General features: G+C 39.8%; 1 protein-coding gene across 2 annotated transcripts in view; it reads left to right on the top strand.

The window, feature by feature from the left end:
* Positions 1 to 443: 443 nt before the first annotated feature.
* The window catches only part of LOC127009986 (midasin-like), a 30,264-nt gene continuing 16,724 nt past the window's right edge, over positions 444 to 13,983 (top strand). For both annotated transcript variants that reach the window (XM_050883684.1, XM_050883674.1), the window contains exons 1-16: positions 444 to 605; positions 2,866 to 3,098; positions 3,341 to 3,577; positions 4,799 to 5,039; positions 5,986 to 6,162; positions 6,917 to 7,018; positions 7,266 to 7,374; positions 7,756 to 7,924; positions 8,795 to 9,026; positions 9,151 to 9,925; positions 10,200 to 10,489; positions 10,647 to 11,060; positions 11,353 to 11,593; positions 12,753 to 12,961; positions 13,101 to 13,277; positions 13,544 to 13,717. In XM_050883684.1, the coding sequence (XP_050739641.1) occupies positions 507 to 605; positions 2,866 to 3,098; positions 3,341 to 3,577; positions 4,799 to 5,039; positions 5,986 to 6,162; positions 6,917 to 7,018; positions 7,266 to 7,374; positions 7,756 to 7,924; positions 8,795 to 9,026; positions 9,151 to 9,925; positions 10,200 to 10,489; positions 10,647 to 11,060; positions 11,353 to 11,593; positions 12,753 to 12,961; positions 13,101 to 13,277; positions 13,544 to 13,717 (3,879 nt within the window). In that variant the 5' untranslated portion in view covers positions 444 to 506. The remainder of the gene's footprint in view (positions 606 to 2,865; positions 3,099 to 3,340; positions 3,578 to 4,798; positions 5,040 to 5,985; positions 6,163 to 6,916; positions 7,019 to 7,265; positions 7,375 to 7,755; positions 7,925 to 8,794; positions 9,027 to 9,150; positions 9,926 to 10,199; positions 10,490 to 10,646; positions 11,061 to 11,352; positions 11,594 to 12,752; positions 12,962 to 13,100; positions 13,278 to 13,543; positions 13,718 to 13,983) is intronic.

The following is a 13,983-nucleotide window of genomic DNA, read 5'->3' as shown; positions in this document are numbered from 1 at the left end:
CATTCTAACATCAATACTTAAATAGGTAGACTTTACTTTGTGCGGACAGTCAGTTTAAATTGGTGTAATGTAATGAGAGCATGGTAGGCTGCAGTCTGAATCCTAAATAGTACCTTTACAACATAAAACCATCAATCAAACAATCCTCAATCATTTTCTTATCATACGAAGCTACATTCTTAATAACAATGCTAATGCTAATTTGTTGCAGCTTTTGGGTATCAGTGTCTCAGTCAGCTTTGGGCCAGCTTTTGCCTTTTGGGGCTGCTTATCCAACCCTCGTTCCCCATGGCTCCAGGTTTAAAAGCATGAAAGTATTAACATTTCTTTTTGTACTGTTATTTGTAGGAAATGCACTTATTATTCTACTATTTCTACCTTATTTTACCTATTCTCCGTAGCGTATTTCCAACAGCCCGAACAGCCGCCTCCCCCGCCCCGGCATTGGCAGCACTGTTGTCCGCCACACGTGGGGCCACCGCGTGCAGCAGCAGCAGGTGACGGGCATGGCAGGAGGCGTTGGGGGCCTTCGAGCCGCCCTGCAGAAGCTGTGCAAGGAAGACCAGCGGTGCCGTAGCTTGTTCAAGAGTCAGGCGGAGAAGGAGGTCAGTGCTGGTGCATGGGACTTGCCTTGATTTGCTCCGAGTCCGAGTGTCTGAATCGGGTGCCACTTTTCCCATCCCTGGAGTGAATGACAGATAATAGACTTGCTTCCTCACTCAATATTTGGCAGCTACGCTCTCTTGAGGGTAGATCTAAACTGTGGTGTAGTGACTAGCATGCTTGGCAATGAATGTCCTGGCCTCACCTGGTTGGCCCATCCATCCTCATGGCATGACCAGGATTTTTTTTTTTTTTTTTTTACCTTGTGGCCGATTTCGCCGGAGGGTTTCTTCCCGGTGGATCCTGATGGGTTTTAGAAGAGTGTAAATCTGAAATCAGTGGGCAGCTAACAGAAGTTTTAGGGGTGGTGCCTGTTTCATGTAGGCAGGCACACGTTACATCAATATTTAAGAAGGGAGACAAATCTTCTATGCAAAACTATAGGCCGATCAGTTTGACATTAGTTTTAGGTAAAATGATTGAGTCAATAATAGCAAATAGTATTAGGGACCATATTGACAGACATAATATAATTCACGATTTACAGCATGGGTTTATTAAAGGAAAGTCGTGCCTTGCTAATCTTTTATCCTTTTATAATAGAGTATACGAGGCAGCTGACAATGATGAGAGTTACGATGTAGTTTATCTTGATTTTAGTAAGGCCTTTGATAAGGTACCTCACCAGAGACTGTTTTTGTTTTTTTTTTTTTTTGTTGTGCCCTTCTTCGGTGGGTGGATCTGGGGTGATCCTGGTGGCTCGGTCCGTTCTTCCGTGGGTCTGGGTCCCATGGCTCTCCCAAGTCGAGCTGGTTATAGCATGGCCTATCTTGCATTGGCTCATGCTGCCCTCTCAGAGCTCATCTTTGATCCCTAGAATAGAGATCGTCCGGGTGGAGGTGGTCTGGTCTCATGTGGGTAGTTTTAAGCCACTCGGCGGCGGCTGAAAAATCCCAGCTTGGTGGCACCGGGCGGGGATTGAACTCGCGTCCTCCTGAACACGGAACCGTTACTTGGACGACTCGGCCACCGCCACCATTAAGTCAGGGCTCATGGAATAGGAGGGAAGGTTTATGATTTGATTAGGGCGTGGATTAGCGACAGGACACAGAGGGTTACCATTAACGGTAAAAAATCCGAATGGGGTAATGTTACCAATGACATAGACAGTGGGATAACTAGTGACATAGGTAAATTTGCAGATGACACCCAAATAGGAAGCACTATTAGGATGCTAGAGCACTACAGGAGGCTCTCAACAAATTGTCAGCTTGGTCAGAAAAATGGTAAATGAATTTTAACATCACCAAGTGTAGAGTACTAAGTGTAGAAACTCGCAACCCGATACACGGGTATAGTTTAGACTCCGCAGCGATAGGTAGAGCAGAGTGTGAAAGGGATTTGGGAGTGTTAGTGAACTCTGACCTAAAACTAAGGAAGCAATATATTAGTGCGAGGAATAGGGCTAACAGGGTATTAGGCTTTATTAACAGGACGGTAACCAACAGGAGTGCAGAGGTCATCCTCAGACTCTATTTAGCATTAGTTAGGCCACACTTAAATTATGCTGTCCAATTTTGGTGCCCACACTACAGAATGGACATCAGCTTGGTAGAATCAGTTCAGAGTAGGATGACCAAGATGATTCAGGGGCTTAGGAACCTCCCATATCAAGATAGGCTGAAACATCTCAACTTACATTCACTAGAAAGGTGAAGAGTGCAGGGAGATCTGATAGAAGTATTCAAATGGGTCAAGGGTTACAACAAAGGTGATATAAGTAAAGTACTGAGAATTAGCCAGCAGGATAGAACACGCAGTAATGGATTTAAATTAGAAAAGTATAGATTTAGGAGGGAAATAGGCAGGCATTGGTTTAGTATTAGGGTGGTGGGGAATGGAATAGACTAAGCATTCACATAGTGAGTACAGGCTGGTTGATAAATGCATACTTGGGGAAAGTAAACTATTAATCCAGATGTTGCACTTGCCCAGTGTACCAGGATTGTGTCTCTTACTACCGCAGGCTGGTAAGAACCACAGCAAACGAGGTGCATGTGCAACTCTAAAATTGTGTACATTTCTAGATTTTTCACCCCAAACCCACAGCTTTATCAACTCAAGGAGTATTAGGACAATACTAAACACTAAAAACTAGTGGCTTGGAAATTGACCAAATATTTGTTAAAGTATCATATATATACTTAATTTTCAGTTATTTTTGTAGGTATGTTTATGAAAAAAATGTTTTATCTTCTTCAGAATTGGAGTGATGATGACCTAGAGCAACTTTTTCGAAAATTGGGCCAGTCCCTCCTTGAGCCCCAGTTAACTCTTTTGCTGGGCACACACCTTCGGCCATGGATCCTGGAGCTGCTGGGGCGAGCAGAGGCAGCTGCCAAAAAGACCCGTGTGTCAGGCAGTGGCAATGACCTCCACCATGCCCTCTGCATTGCCCTCAGCAAACTGGTGGTGTTCAGTGGAGACTCTGTCAGGTGAGAAAAAATCATCTGTGATGAGTTTCAGTATGGATATATATATGTGCCTCTAATCTGCTGTAGGTCATGCTATATGACTTCATCACAGATGTAATTGTTCACTGGAAGCTCAAACTAACCCCATTTCAGCTGATATGCCATTAAAATGTAGGACCACTTGATTTGTTTACATAAGGAATGGTAAAATGTATGTTTGTCCCCTTGAGGTATATATAGTGTACAAAAGATTATCATTTCAGATTTTGCCTCAAATACTTTCAAAATGCTGCAGCTCCATTTCAACAAAAGGAATCAGATCATGGAGAGCCAACTCCTAAAAAGAGAAGAAAAAATGAAAAGCCTTCCAGTATCAGTGAGAAAGAACTCTTGCAGGCTTCATTTGATCTTTTATCCCATGTTGGAAAAGACTTGGCACAGTTGTGGAGCTGCTCACATCTGTTGCCCTACCTGCATCACAGCTGTGAAGAAGTCAAGTGGTAAGTTATCAAATAATTTGCTGCTATTTCACTGGAGGGTGTATTTGTTATTGTGATGATGACAGAGCTGCTCTAAAACTAAACTAAATTGTTACATTGTGGATCTAGTTATGTTGATGTAAATCACATGTCACATGCCTTTGACATCATAATGATATCATGTGTTGTTGCTCATTTATAAATACAGTAAGAAGTCGATTTAACAAATCAATTTAACCTCTTCACTACGGCTGGGCCAAAACAGCGCTCCGCGCCGTATCCGGGATCGCCACGCGCTCCAAATTTCAAGTGTCGCTATTGAATATAGCAAGTTTTCAGCCATAAACTCAACATAATCATCATGTATTATGTATGAAAACATGCAGAATTAAATGGTGCACATAAAAAACATAAATTAATTGATAATTTTGAGATGTAAGCATAAATATAGAGATAAAGTAACTCGCATATTGGCAAAAGCGAGCCAGGATGCAGTATGCGCGTCCTCGGATATGGTACGGGGCACGCAAGGACGCAGTATACGCGTCCTCGTGTTGAAAGGATTAAGGTTACAAGCAGCCATCACCATACATGTGATCAATGTTTGATTGTTCACTTAAATGATCTTGAACTTTTGCTATTAAAAGTCTGTATATATGATCCCCTACAATAATTTTTGCAATCTGTCTGTGGTCAGTGGTACATTCATTAGATCAATTTGCTGCACGATGGTTGTGCAATCTCATGATCACTACTCCACTGGGGGCAGAGCATTCTCTACCCACAGTATGGTCAGTCTCTCTTCACGTGAAACGGTCCATATGGTTTTCCTGTGTTTTGTAAGCTGCTAAATATTAGAGTTCAGTCTGTGTCTGTGGCATTCACTGGAAGAATTTAGATCTTAGGATTTTAGATAATCCCTTCCTGCAAATTTGGGGATTCACTGTAAATGAATTTCTAGGATTACATTTTTCTCCCCAGGAACCAAACTAATACATTCCTCTGAAGTAACACTTTTGATATTGCCTGAAATTGATTTAGTACAATTTCTTTTGGTCATGTTAAGTCAACATCTCAGTGAATCGATGTCAGCACAAAGCAGAACATAACTGATGAGCTATCAATCCTGTAAGTTCTTTGAAGATCCGTCAAGTGATATGTAATTTTTTTTAATGAGTTGTGAAATATTCAATTTAACTTTAATCAATTTATTTATAATCTTTAACCTTTCTAACACTTCAGGTTGGCTTGCTGTTGCATCGCTATCATCTCTAGAATGAGTGAAGCTCAGCGTGAATCTTTTGTAATGAAAAATGTCAATTTGGAAACGCACAGAAACCTCTCAGTTCAAAATGGAAGGAGTGCCTTGCCAGCTTTGCCTGACCTTTGGTCAACAGAGTGTACAGAAGAGGTTCTTCCAGGTCTCCGTCAGACAGTCAATGTCTGTGGGGTCATACTCCAAGTCTATGAGAGAAAGTTTCAGGTAACTACAATTACAGTGAATTTATTTCCAGTGCCATTGGATTTTCTTTTTCCTGTTTAACTATTTCTTGATTCTTTCCTAAGTAAAATGCTAAAAATTCTGGTGGCCCTTCATATATATTACATTAGCGTGCACAATTTTTTTATATTTTTTTAAATTCAAATGTATCACTTGGCATGACTGATTTCCACCAACTGCTGCTGAACACTTTGTTTTGATGATGCAGCTTCATGATGACTAGAAAGTAGGATCAAAATACTTCATTAACGTATTCATATTTCTTTCATAGTCATTATCTTGATATTATTTGGTATTGAAAAGTTGTGCAATTGTTTTAGTGGGAGGGATTATTATTGCAGGTACTCGGTGATTAGAGAATTATTTTTTCCTGTTCTCTTATTATTTTTTACCATGCTTCTTTTTTTTTTTAGAAATTACATATTACTAGCATGATATTATTGGTTGCTTTGTTTACTGAATGATTGTGGAGTATATATATATAAATATATTATATATATATATATATATATATATATATATATATATATATATATATATATATATATATATATATATATATATATATATATATATATATATAGTGAAGATTAGGATGATTCATAGATTGGTAGTGATTGCTGTATTTTGGGTATTTGAGTAGTCTGAAGTCAAATATCTTGAGATTAATAATTCCCAAATGTACCTGAAATTTAGTTCCATTTTCTGGCACTTTTTTGGTGTGCACATAACTCATCTGTGGGGCTACTCTCCTCATTCTGCTTTTAAGTGTTATTATAGTGAATCCCTTCTATATTTCATGTGATGCATGAGTAACAGTAGTATTGACAATGTTTTAGAGCAGGAGATATTGGACCAATTTGTGTGAGGGCCTGAGCTATACTAGTGTGCCTTGGTTCAATCACGCTTGTTCTCGTTTAAATGACAGAAGGAAGGTTGTTTGGTCACTCTGCCTTCAACCAGACGCAACCTTGAAGCGGTGGCCCTTGCAGTGTGCCGGGGCCATCCAGTGCTCCTGGAGGGCGTGGTGGGCTGCGGGAAGACTTCTGTGGTGGAGCACTTGGCAGGTGTCACAGGACGAATGAGAGCTCCATTCTTGATAAAGGTAAGTAAACAGTGTTACACAAAATTACATAGTGCCTACTTGTTAATTTTATCTTCAAGTATACATGGTGTTGGATGAGGATGTGGATGTATCTTTGCATGATTTAGCTTAGTGCTGAATTTAATGTGGAAAGAAGGGAAGTACCAGATCAAGAAGAACAACAACATTCATAAAGTATGTCAAAGGCATGGCTGAAGCTACAAAAGAAGAAAAATATGCATCTTATGGCTAAAGCAAGTCGATGGATCCTACTGAGAGGCGGTTAGCTAAGGTGCCTGCATGAAGGCTTGCTCAAAGGAATCCCTGGGGTTGGTGTTTAAAGGTGGGCAAGACAATGTGACCCCCTGTGCATGCCCCCATTGATTGATTGCTAGACATTATGAGCAAGGCAGTGAATAACGTTAGTAATAGAATGGGTGAAATACTTTGGGCAGTGACACCGTGAAACTTTTTTATCATGTATTATAATGTCACACAAATAACTTTTTCAATAATGACTGCATCTTTCAGTCACATAGGCATTATTGATGATGACATATTTTACCCCTTCATGTATTATCAACTCTTTCTTCAGGCAATTGAATGCCCACAGTATTTACATGGTGTGGTGAGAAAGGCAGAAGTTTGTAATATACTTGATTGTACCAGAAGTGTGGGACGGGACTCGATTTGTTGATAGAAAAGTTATTGGAGGGCTGTGTTTTCCTCCTTTGGTATCGCAAGAGAAAGTTCAAGTCATCCCTTATTTTCACAGATTCAGTTGAGTGACCAGACTGACAGCAAGACTCTCCTTGGAACCTACTGCTGCACTCAGACCCCTGGAGAGTTCATCTGGCGACCTGGCTCGCTGACTCAGGTTATTTTTTCCCTCCTGTTGTTTGTTGCCTATTCTTTTGAAGGGAGAACTGAGCATGAATATTACAATATGGCCAAAAAGCATCATGATACTTCCCAGATACCCTGAAAAATGAATAGGAGTTAAGGACAAGAAAGGACTCGCAAATTTTGGACTATACCCATCAAGGAGGCTAATGCACCAAAGTGATTGTATTTATTTAATTTATTGGTCTCATAACATTACCATTTTTGTGTCTTTTATACAGGCAGTTACAAAAGGCTACTGGCTTCTACTGGAAGATATTGATTATGCACCAATGGATGTCATATCAATTCTTGTTCCCCTTCTAGAGTCTCGAACCCTGTCACTCGCTGGTAAGCATAACATAGGATGCAGCTTAAGTAGAAAGTCTAGGAGTGGGGCTGAAGAATTTGGGAGTAATGCTATATATGCAGTATGTAATAAAAATAAAAGAAAGCAGTGGTGATAATAATGTTAGATTGTGACTGGCTTAGACAGTTTGTTGAAGGGGGGAAGTTTATTGTAGACAAGAGAACCCAGTGAAGAGATAGATTAGAACATTTGCCAAAGGAGAGTGGAGAACACCAACATCTGACTGGTAGGTGGAGGACATTGAGGGAGGCTTTGTTCTTCAGGACTAGTAATGGCTGAAGATGATGATTATGATAACAACAAAAAAATTAATCCATAGCTGTTCTAAATCTAATACCATCATTTCCCTTTTTTCCACACAGGTCATGGAAACATTCAAGCCCACCCCGACTTCCAGCTGTTTGCCACCCGTCGCACCATGGCAGGAACCAAGCTGGTCAGTGGCTGTGCCGGGCTCCTAGATAGTCTGTGGACCAAAGTTACTCTTGAGACACTCCCTCGCTCAGAATTACTGCAGCTCATTGCTACAAGGTAACTTCATAATGGTCAGCCAGACTGAGTTGGAAAAAAAGAAAAAAAAAAAAAAAAAAGAAAGAAAGTGTAAATCTTGTTCTTATCATAGTAGGGGATGAATCCACCTCCAGCCTGTTGACTCGTAAATCTGTTATTACAGGGTCTGATTACTTGAAGGTTTGCTCTCTAGTTAATTAGTCAGGTGTGATTTTGAATGTTGAAGCTTATCAAAGCTGAATTTATATAGAAAGCTGCTGTGGCCAGAGCAGAGGGAAAAGCAATACTTCTCCTTTGCTTCTCTCAAGGAGCTGTAGAGCAATTTCTGGAATATTATAAACAAAGGTGACACAAGTGAAGCATGTGCTTAATTAATGCATTATTATTATTATCATGCCATTGGAAGCCTAATTTTATTCACCTTTACATCAGCTTGATAAAATTCAGGTAAGAGTTCACTGACTTTCCCAGAATGGCTTTGTCTTGCAAGAAATAGATTCAAGCAGACAATCCTTTTTTCATAAATTGTTTAAATGCAATATTGTACTCTGCCTCACAGCTCTTTGAGAGAAGCAAAGACTCCAGCCAAAGAAACAGACTGGCACAGAGCTGCCCTCTACTTGCACAAAGTTTACAAAGTCCCCCATCAGTCAAGTTCTTTTTAAATGGAGGCTAAAGAAGCTTGTAAATGAAATGAAGGAAACACATTTGAATCATATCCAAGAGAAATCCCCTTAAGCATTGGTAATACAAATGAAAAATGCAATAATAGTGTAAAAGTGGACAATTAACAAAATAAATTTTAAAAAAAGTTTGAAGTGAGATGCAATCTTTCTAGCTATGTGTGAATGACTTCAAAAGTACTGAATAAAATGACTAAATTTTTTACAGATGGCCCCAACTTGAAGGAATTTCAGAAAAGTTAGTAGGTGTGTACTTAATGCTGTCATCTGGCCAACATAGTGATGACAGTGATAAAGAGAATCAAGCAGAGGTGCTTGACTTTACTACTGTGAAGACATCTGGCCGTCTGGTCTCCACCCGGGACCTGATGAAGTGGTGCTCCAGAGTGGCGAGCAACATCACCAACACAGATATGTCTGTAGCTAACAGAGCCTTTCAGGTATGTAGACTGTTGCCTCGTATGTGTCAGAGACTATCTCTTGTTTACAAATATTGACATAACTAGTATGGTATTTTCTTTACAACAAAAGTGTTTATTGTGATGATACACATTTTCTTTCCAGGAAGCCCTTGACTGCTTCTGTGCTGCAGTACCTGATCCGTTATTAACCTACAAGTTTGCACTACATATTGGCTCATTCATGAATAGAACTAAGGCAGAAATTGAATACTATTGTATTCAATATAAACCAGAAATAACACAGATGATAGACAGATTAGTAATTGGGCAAAGGGCAAAGTTGCAACGCAAACCAACCTACACCCAATTACTAACACGAAGCACATGTGAAACCTTTTCATTCACAAGACCTGCTGCTCTGCTTCTCGAGAGGATTGGTGTTGCCGTTATGAACCAAGAGCCTGTCCTTATAGTGGGCGAGACTGGGACAGGGAAGACCTCCACCGTCCAGTACTTGGCTCACCAGACGCACCACAAACTACGCGTCATTAACATGAATCAGCAGAGTGACACTACTGACCTTCTTGGAGGGTTCAAACCTGTTGAAATGAAGACCATTGTGGCACCTGTTAGGCAGGAGTTTGAGGATCTTTTTGCTGCTACATTCCCAGCAAGTGAAAATGACAAATTTCTTAAGCATATCATGACCTGCTATGTGAAACAAAGATGGAGTGATCTCTTTAAACTCATGGATCACTCACAGGAAAAGGCTGTGGAAAGACTTGAAGGTAAATGTGAGGCTGAAAACAAAGCTTTGATTGTGAAGTGGAAGAAGCAGAGGCTGACGGTGGCAGCCATGAAGGAGCAGGTCCAGAATACCCAGAGTGCATTAGCCTTCTCATTTATTGAAGGAGCACTCATCAAAGCTATCCAAGAAGGTAAATCCATTTGAACAGTTCTGTAGATTTTATTTAACTTAGAAATCAGGACTCACTTATCAACTACTTTTCATCATTATGATCATCATCATTAATGTAGGTGTGACTGAATGGTTATTATGGAATGAAAGAAGTATTGTTCATGCATATTACATTCCCAAACCATCTCATACCATGGTTCATCCTTTCAGCCACCCCACAATCTGTTCATTATTACAGCCATACTAAAACTCACACATAATTAAATGATTTCTGTTATTTATTTGTTTTTTAGGAGAATGGGTTCTTCTGGATGAAATCAACCTTGCCAGTGCAGAAACACTGGAATGTTTATCCGGACTCCTTGAGTCCAGCACTGGTTCACTTACCTTGCTGGAACGAGGGGACAGCAAGCCCATCAGCAGGCATCCAGACTTCAGACTCTTTGCGTGTATGAACCCAGCCACGGACGTAGGGAAGAAGGAGTTGCCTGCTGGGCTGAGGAACAGGTTCACGGAGTTCTTCATGGAGGAATTAAACAACAAACAAGACTTAATGATTATCATAAATGATTACTTACTCAAGGTATCTATATTTAATTTGTATGTTTCAAGTAATTTATAAGTGCAAGTAAAATTTCATGAGGCATGTAACACTTCATGAAATATGTTAAATATGTAGACTTATGGCAGTACTGTGTTGAAGTATTATATGCTTATTGAATATTTTTATATATTTACAGTTGGGTCCTACCAGTGAGCAAATAAAAGGTATCAGAAACTTCTACAAAAAAGTGAAGAAGGAAGCAGAGTTAAACCTGACTGATGGCACGGGACACAAGCCACACTTTAGCCTGCGTAGTTTGTGCCGTGCCCTCGCTGTTGCTGCTAGAAATCCATGTTCAAGCCTTCCAAGATCTTTATTAGAGGCCTTCTGCATTTCCTTTTTGACCCAGTTGGATCGGTCATCCCATCCAACCGTGGTAAACCTGATCAAGCAGCATGTTCTGGGCATGAACCTGCAGACCAAAGGAAAGGACCAGCACAAATTTAAGTTATCCCTTGACCCTATACCTCCTCCAGCCTCTGAAAAGTGTGTTCAGATTGAGGGATACTGGGTCCCACAAGGCTTTGTAGAACCTCAGGCTCCAGACAATGTAAGTTCAAATTTTGAGTTCTTTCAGAAATACTGTTGCCTTTGATTTTTGTTGTCACTACTATAAGTATGATTATATGTAGATAATCTGTACGAAAGCACTGATTATTACTTTTAAGATGTTGGGATATACAATCTAGAAGGTGGATGAGTGTGTTAAAGCCTTTGTGAGTTAACACGAATTAGAAGGTTGAGATCCAAGTGACATGACAGTTGATCTAGACTGAGATTGGAAGTTTTGTAAGGCAGAATGAATTATTCGAACTACATTGATTAATTTCTTTTCCCATCAGTACATCATCACTGAAACTGTGAAGAGGAACTTGGAGGACCTTGTGCGTGTGGTGAGCATTGGTCGCTTTCCAGTGCTTCTGCAGGGTGAGACTTCCGTGGGCAAGACTTCGCTCATCACCTACCTGGCTCGGCTCACCGGCAACCTCTGTGTCCGGATCAATAACCACGAGCACACGGATCTTCAGGAATATGTTGGCTGCTATGGCCCCAATGAGAGTGGCAAGCTAGTATTCAAGGAAGGTATGGGAACATGGAGATAATTTTGTTTATCATATGTTAAAACATAACAGAACATAATTGTAAGAGGATATTGTATTAACCCGTCTGCTGCGATTGGCATGGATTTAGCTGTCACTGGTAGCTTGGTAACATATACTCCCAGGTCTATCTCTGCCTCTGTAATGGATATTGGAGTGTTTCCCATGTGGAATTGGTATGCTGGATATCCCTTTCCATGGTGCATGATTTTATATTTTTCTTTGTTGAATTGTAGCAGCCACTTTTTGTTCCATTCCTGTAGCTTGGTGATGTCTTCTTGTAGGAAATCCGCAGTCAAGGGGTTAAGAGGTCGACTTTTTTCTAACTGTTTCACGTGGTTCATGTTGTTTCCATTTTAATGTGATAGAAGGCACTCATATGAAATTCTTTATCAATTGATATGAACATCTGTTTTTTCTAAGGAATAAATCATTTATGAAAGTTTTATGATTTAGGATTTTTCAATGATCTATCAATTTATATCTCCAGTGCCCTGCATTCTTATGGGAACTTCCTTCAAGGTGTTGGTCGTAGCAGAAGTGTCTCTGGCTTTCCCTGTTGTGGCACTCCATGTCATCACACTCAGTCTCTTCCTTACCAACTCTCTCTAATACTTGTCCAATCTATTGATCCATTTCACCTGTGGTCTCCCCCTGACACCCTCTCCTTCAATCCTACCATCATATATTTACAAAGTATTCCTCATTCATTCTCATCACAATTTGAAACCATTTAGATCACCACACTTCTCTAATACAACTACTCAACAATTCAATACCATTGCTGTTACATCCATACCAGACCTTTCATACATACTTTCATTACTTTCTCCTTCCCATCCTGATACACCACATTCATCTCTTGACACTTTATTGTGTTCATTATGGATAAGACAAATATCATTAGTAGCTACACTTGATACGTCCCTGTAATCTAACACCGTTCTTTCTTACCATGACCAAATTTCCAAATTTAATTGTGAAATAAAAAAATCTATATCATCCTGTCAGAGAACTTATCTTTGATTAAATCTGTTTTCATGATAAATTTCTTGTTGTGGTGAAGACCTATTCTTGGTGGTAAGTTTAGCATTGAATAGAAGTAACCCAGAGAAATAGTATTCATGTATGCTGGTTTTCAGGTGTACTCGTCAAGGCAATGCGTAATGGTCATTGGATCATCCTTGATGAACTCAACCTGGCCCCGTCAGATGTTTTGGAGGCTCTGAATCGATTACTAGATGACAACAGGGAGCTGTTTATTCCTGAAACTCAGGAGACAGTTCGTGCCCATCCTCATTTTATGCTGTTTGCCACACAAAACCCACCCGGCCTGTACGGAGGGAGAAAGGTTAGTAAGGGCTACTGCATTAGGAAGAAAAATTGTTAATTATGGCAAGTCAGTGTTATACATTGCCTGTCTGTTTAGAATATAATGTTCAGTGGTGTGCCATTGCTAATAAAGATAATCACACATTTTCTCTCAACAGGTTCTATCCAGAGCATTTAGAAACAGATTTGTGGAGTTGCATTTTACTGAAATTCCATCCACTGAGTTGGAGCTAATTTTGCACAAAAGATGTGAAATTCCCCTCTCCTACAGCAAGAAGATGATTGGAGTTCTCTGTGACCTTCAAAACATGAGAAGAGGATCAAATCTTTTCCAAGTTAGTAACGATTGCATTGCATTTTCTTGTAATGAAAAGTTAGTATTGACAAAAATAACATAATTTATGGTCACTTCTTTAAAAGATATAAGGATTCCATACATATAATCCAAGCAAAAATACCTAGAATAGATAAACATTATCCATCCAAGTGCAAAAAAAGATTGGGGACTGAGGTACATTTTGGGCCCCTAATTTGCTACAGTCATCACTCTATTAATATCTGCTATATAAGTTTTCTATAATAACTTTTTTGTGGGTTTCAGGGGAAACAGTCCTATGTGACTCTGCGTGATCTGTTTCGGTGGGCCGAGAGGTACCGCCTGTCCCCGCAACAGACAGCTAAGTTCTATGACTGGGATCAGCACCTGGTGGACGAAGGCTACCTTGTTTTAGCTGGCAGAGTACGAGTGGAAGAAGAAGCTGCAGAAATTAAGAAGGTTCATTTTGTTTTAATGTTGATATGATTAGAATTTTAAACAAGGCTGTCATATCACTTATATATTAACAAACTATCAATAAGTACTTAGTTGAACTCTTTCATTAATATATGTTGTTGTACAGGTGAGGTGAATATGGCATATCTTAAAGAAATCAAGAGCCCAGGACAGGCATCACAATGTAGGAGGAAGTTTTGGAAACTCAATAAATAAGGAACCATGAAGTGTTGTGTGAAGAATTGAGTGAAGTATTCAATATGATGTGT

Source organism: Eriocheir sinensis, chromosome 4, assembly GCF_024679095.1.
Source record: "Eriocheir sinensis breed Jianghai 21 chromosome 4, ASM2467909v1, whole genome shotgun sequence".
Classification (NCBI taxonomy): Eukaryota; Metazoa; Arthropoda; class Malacostraca; order Decapoda; family Varunidae; genus Eriocheir; species Eriocheir sinensis.
Note: the sequence above shows the minus strand (reverse complement) of the source record. Positions and strands in the feature narration are given on the sequence as shown.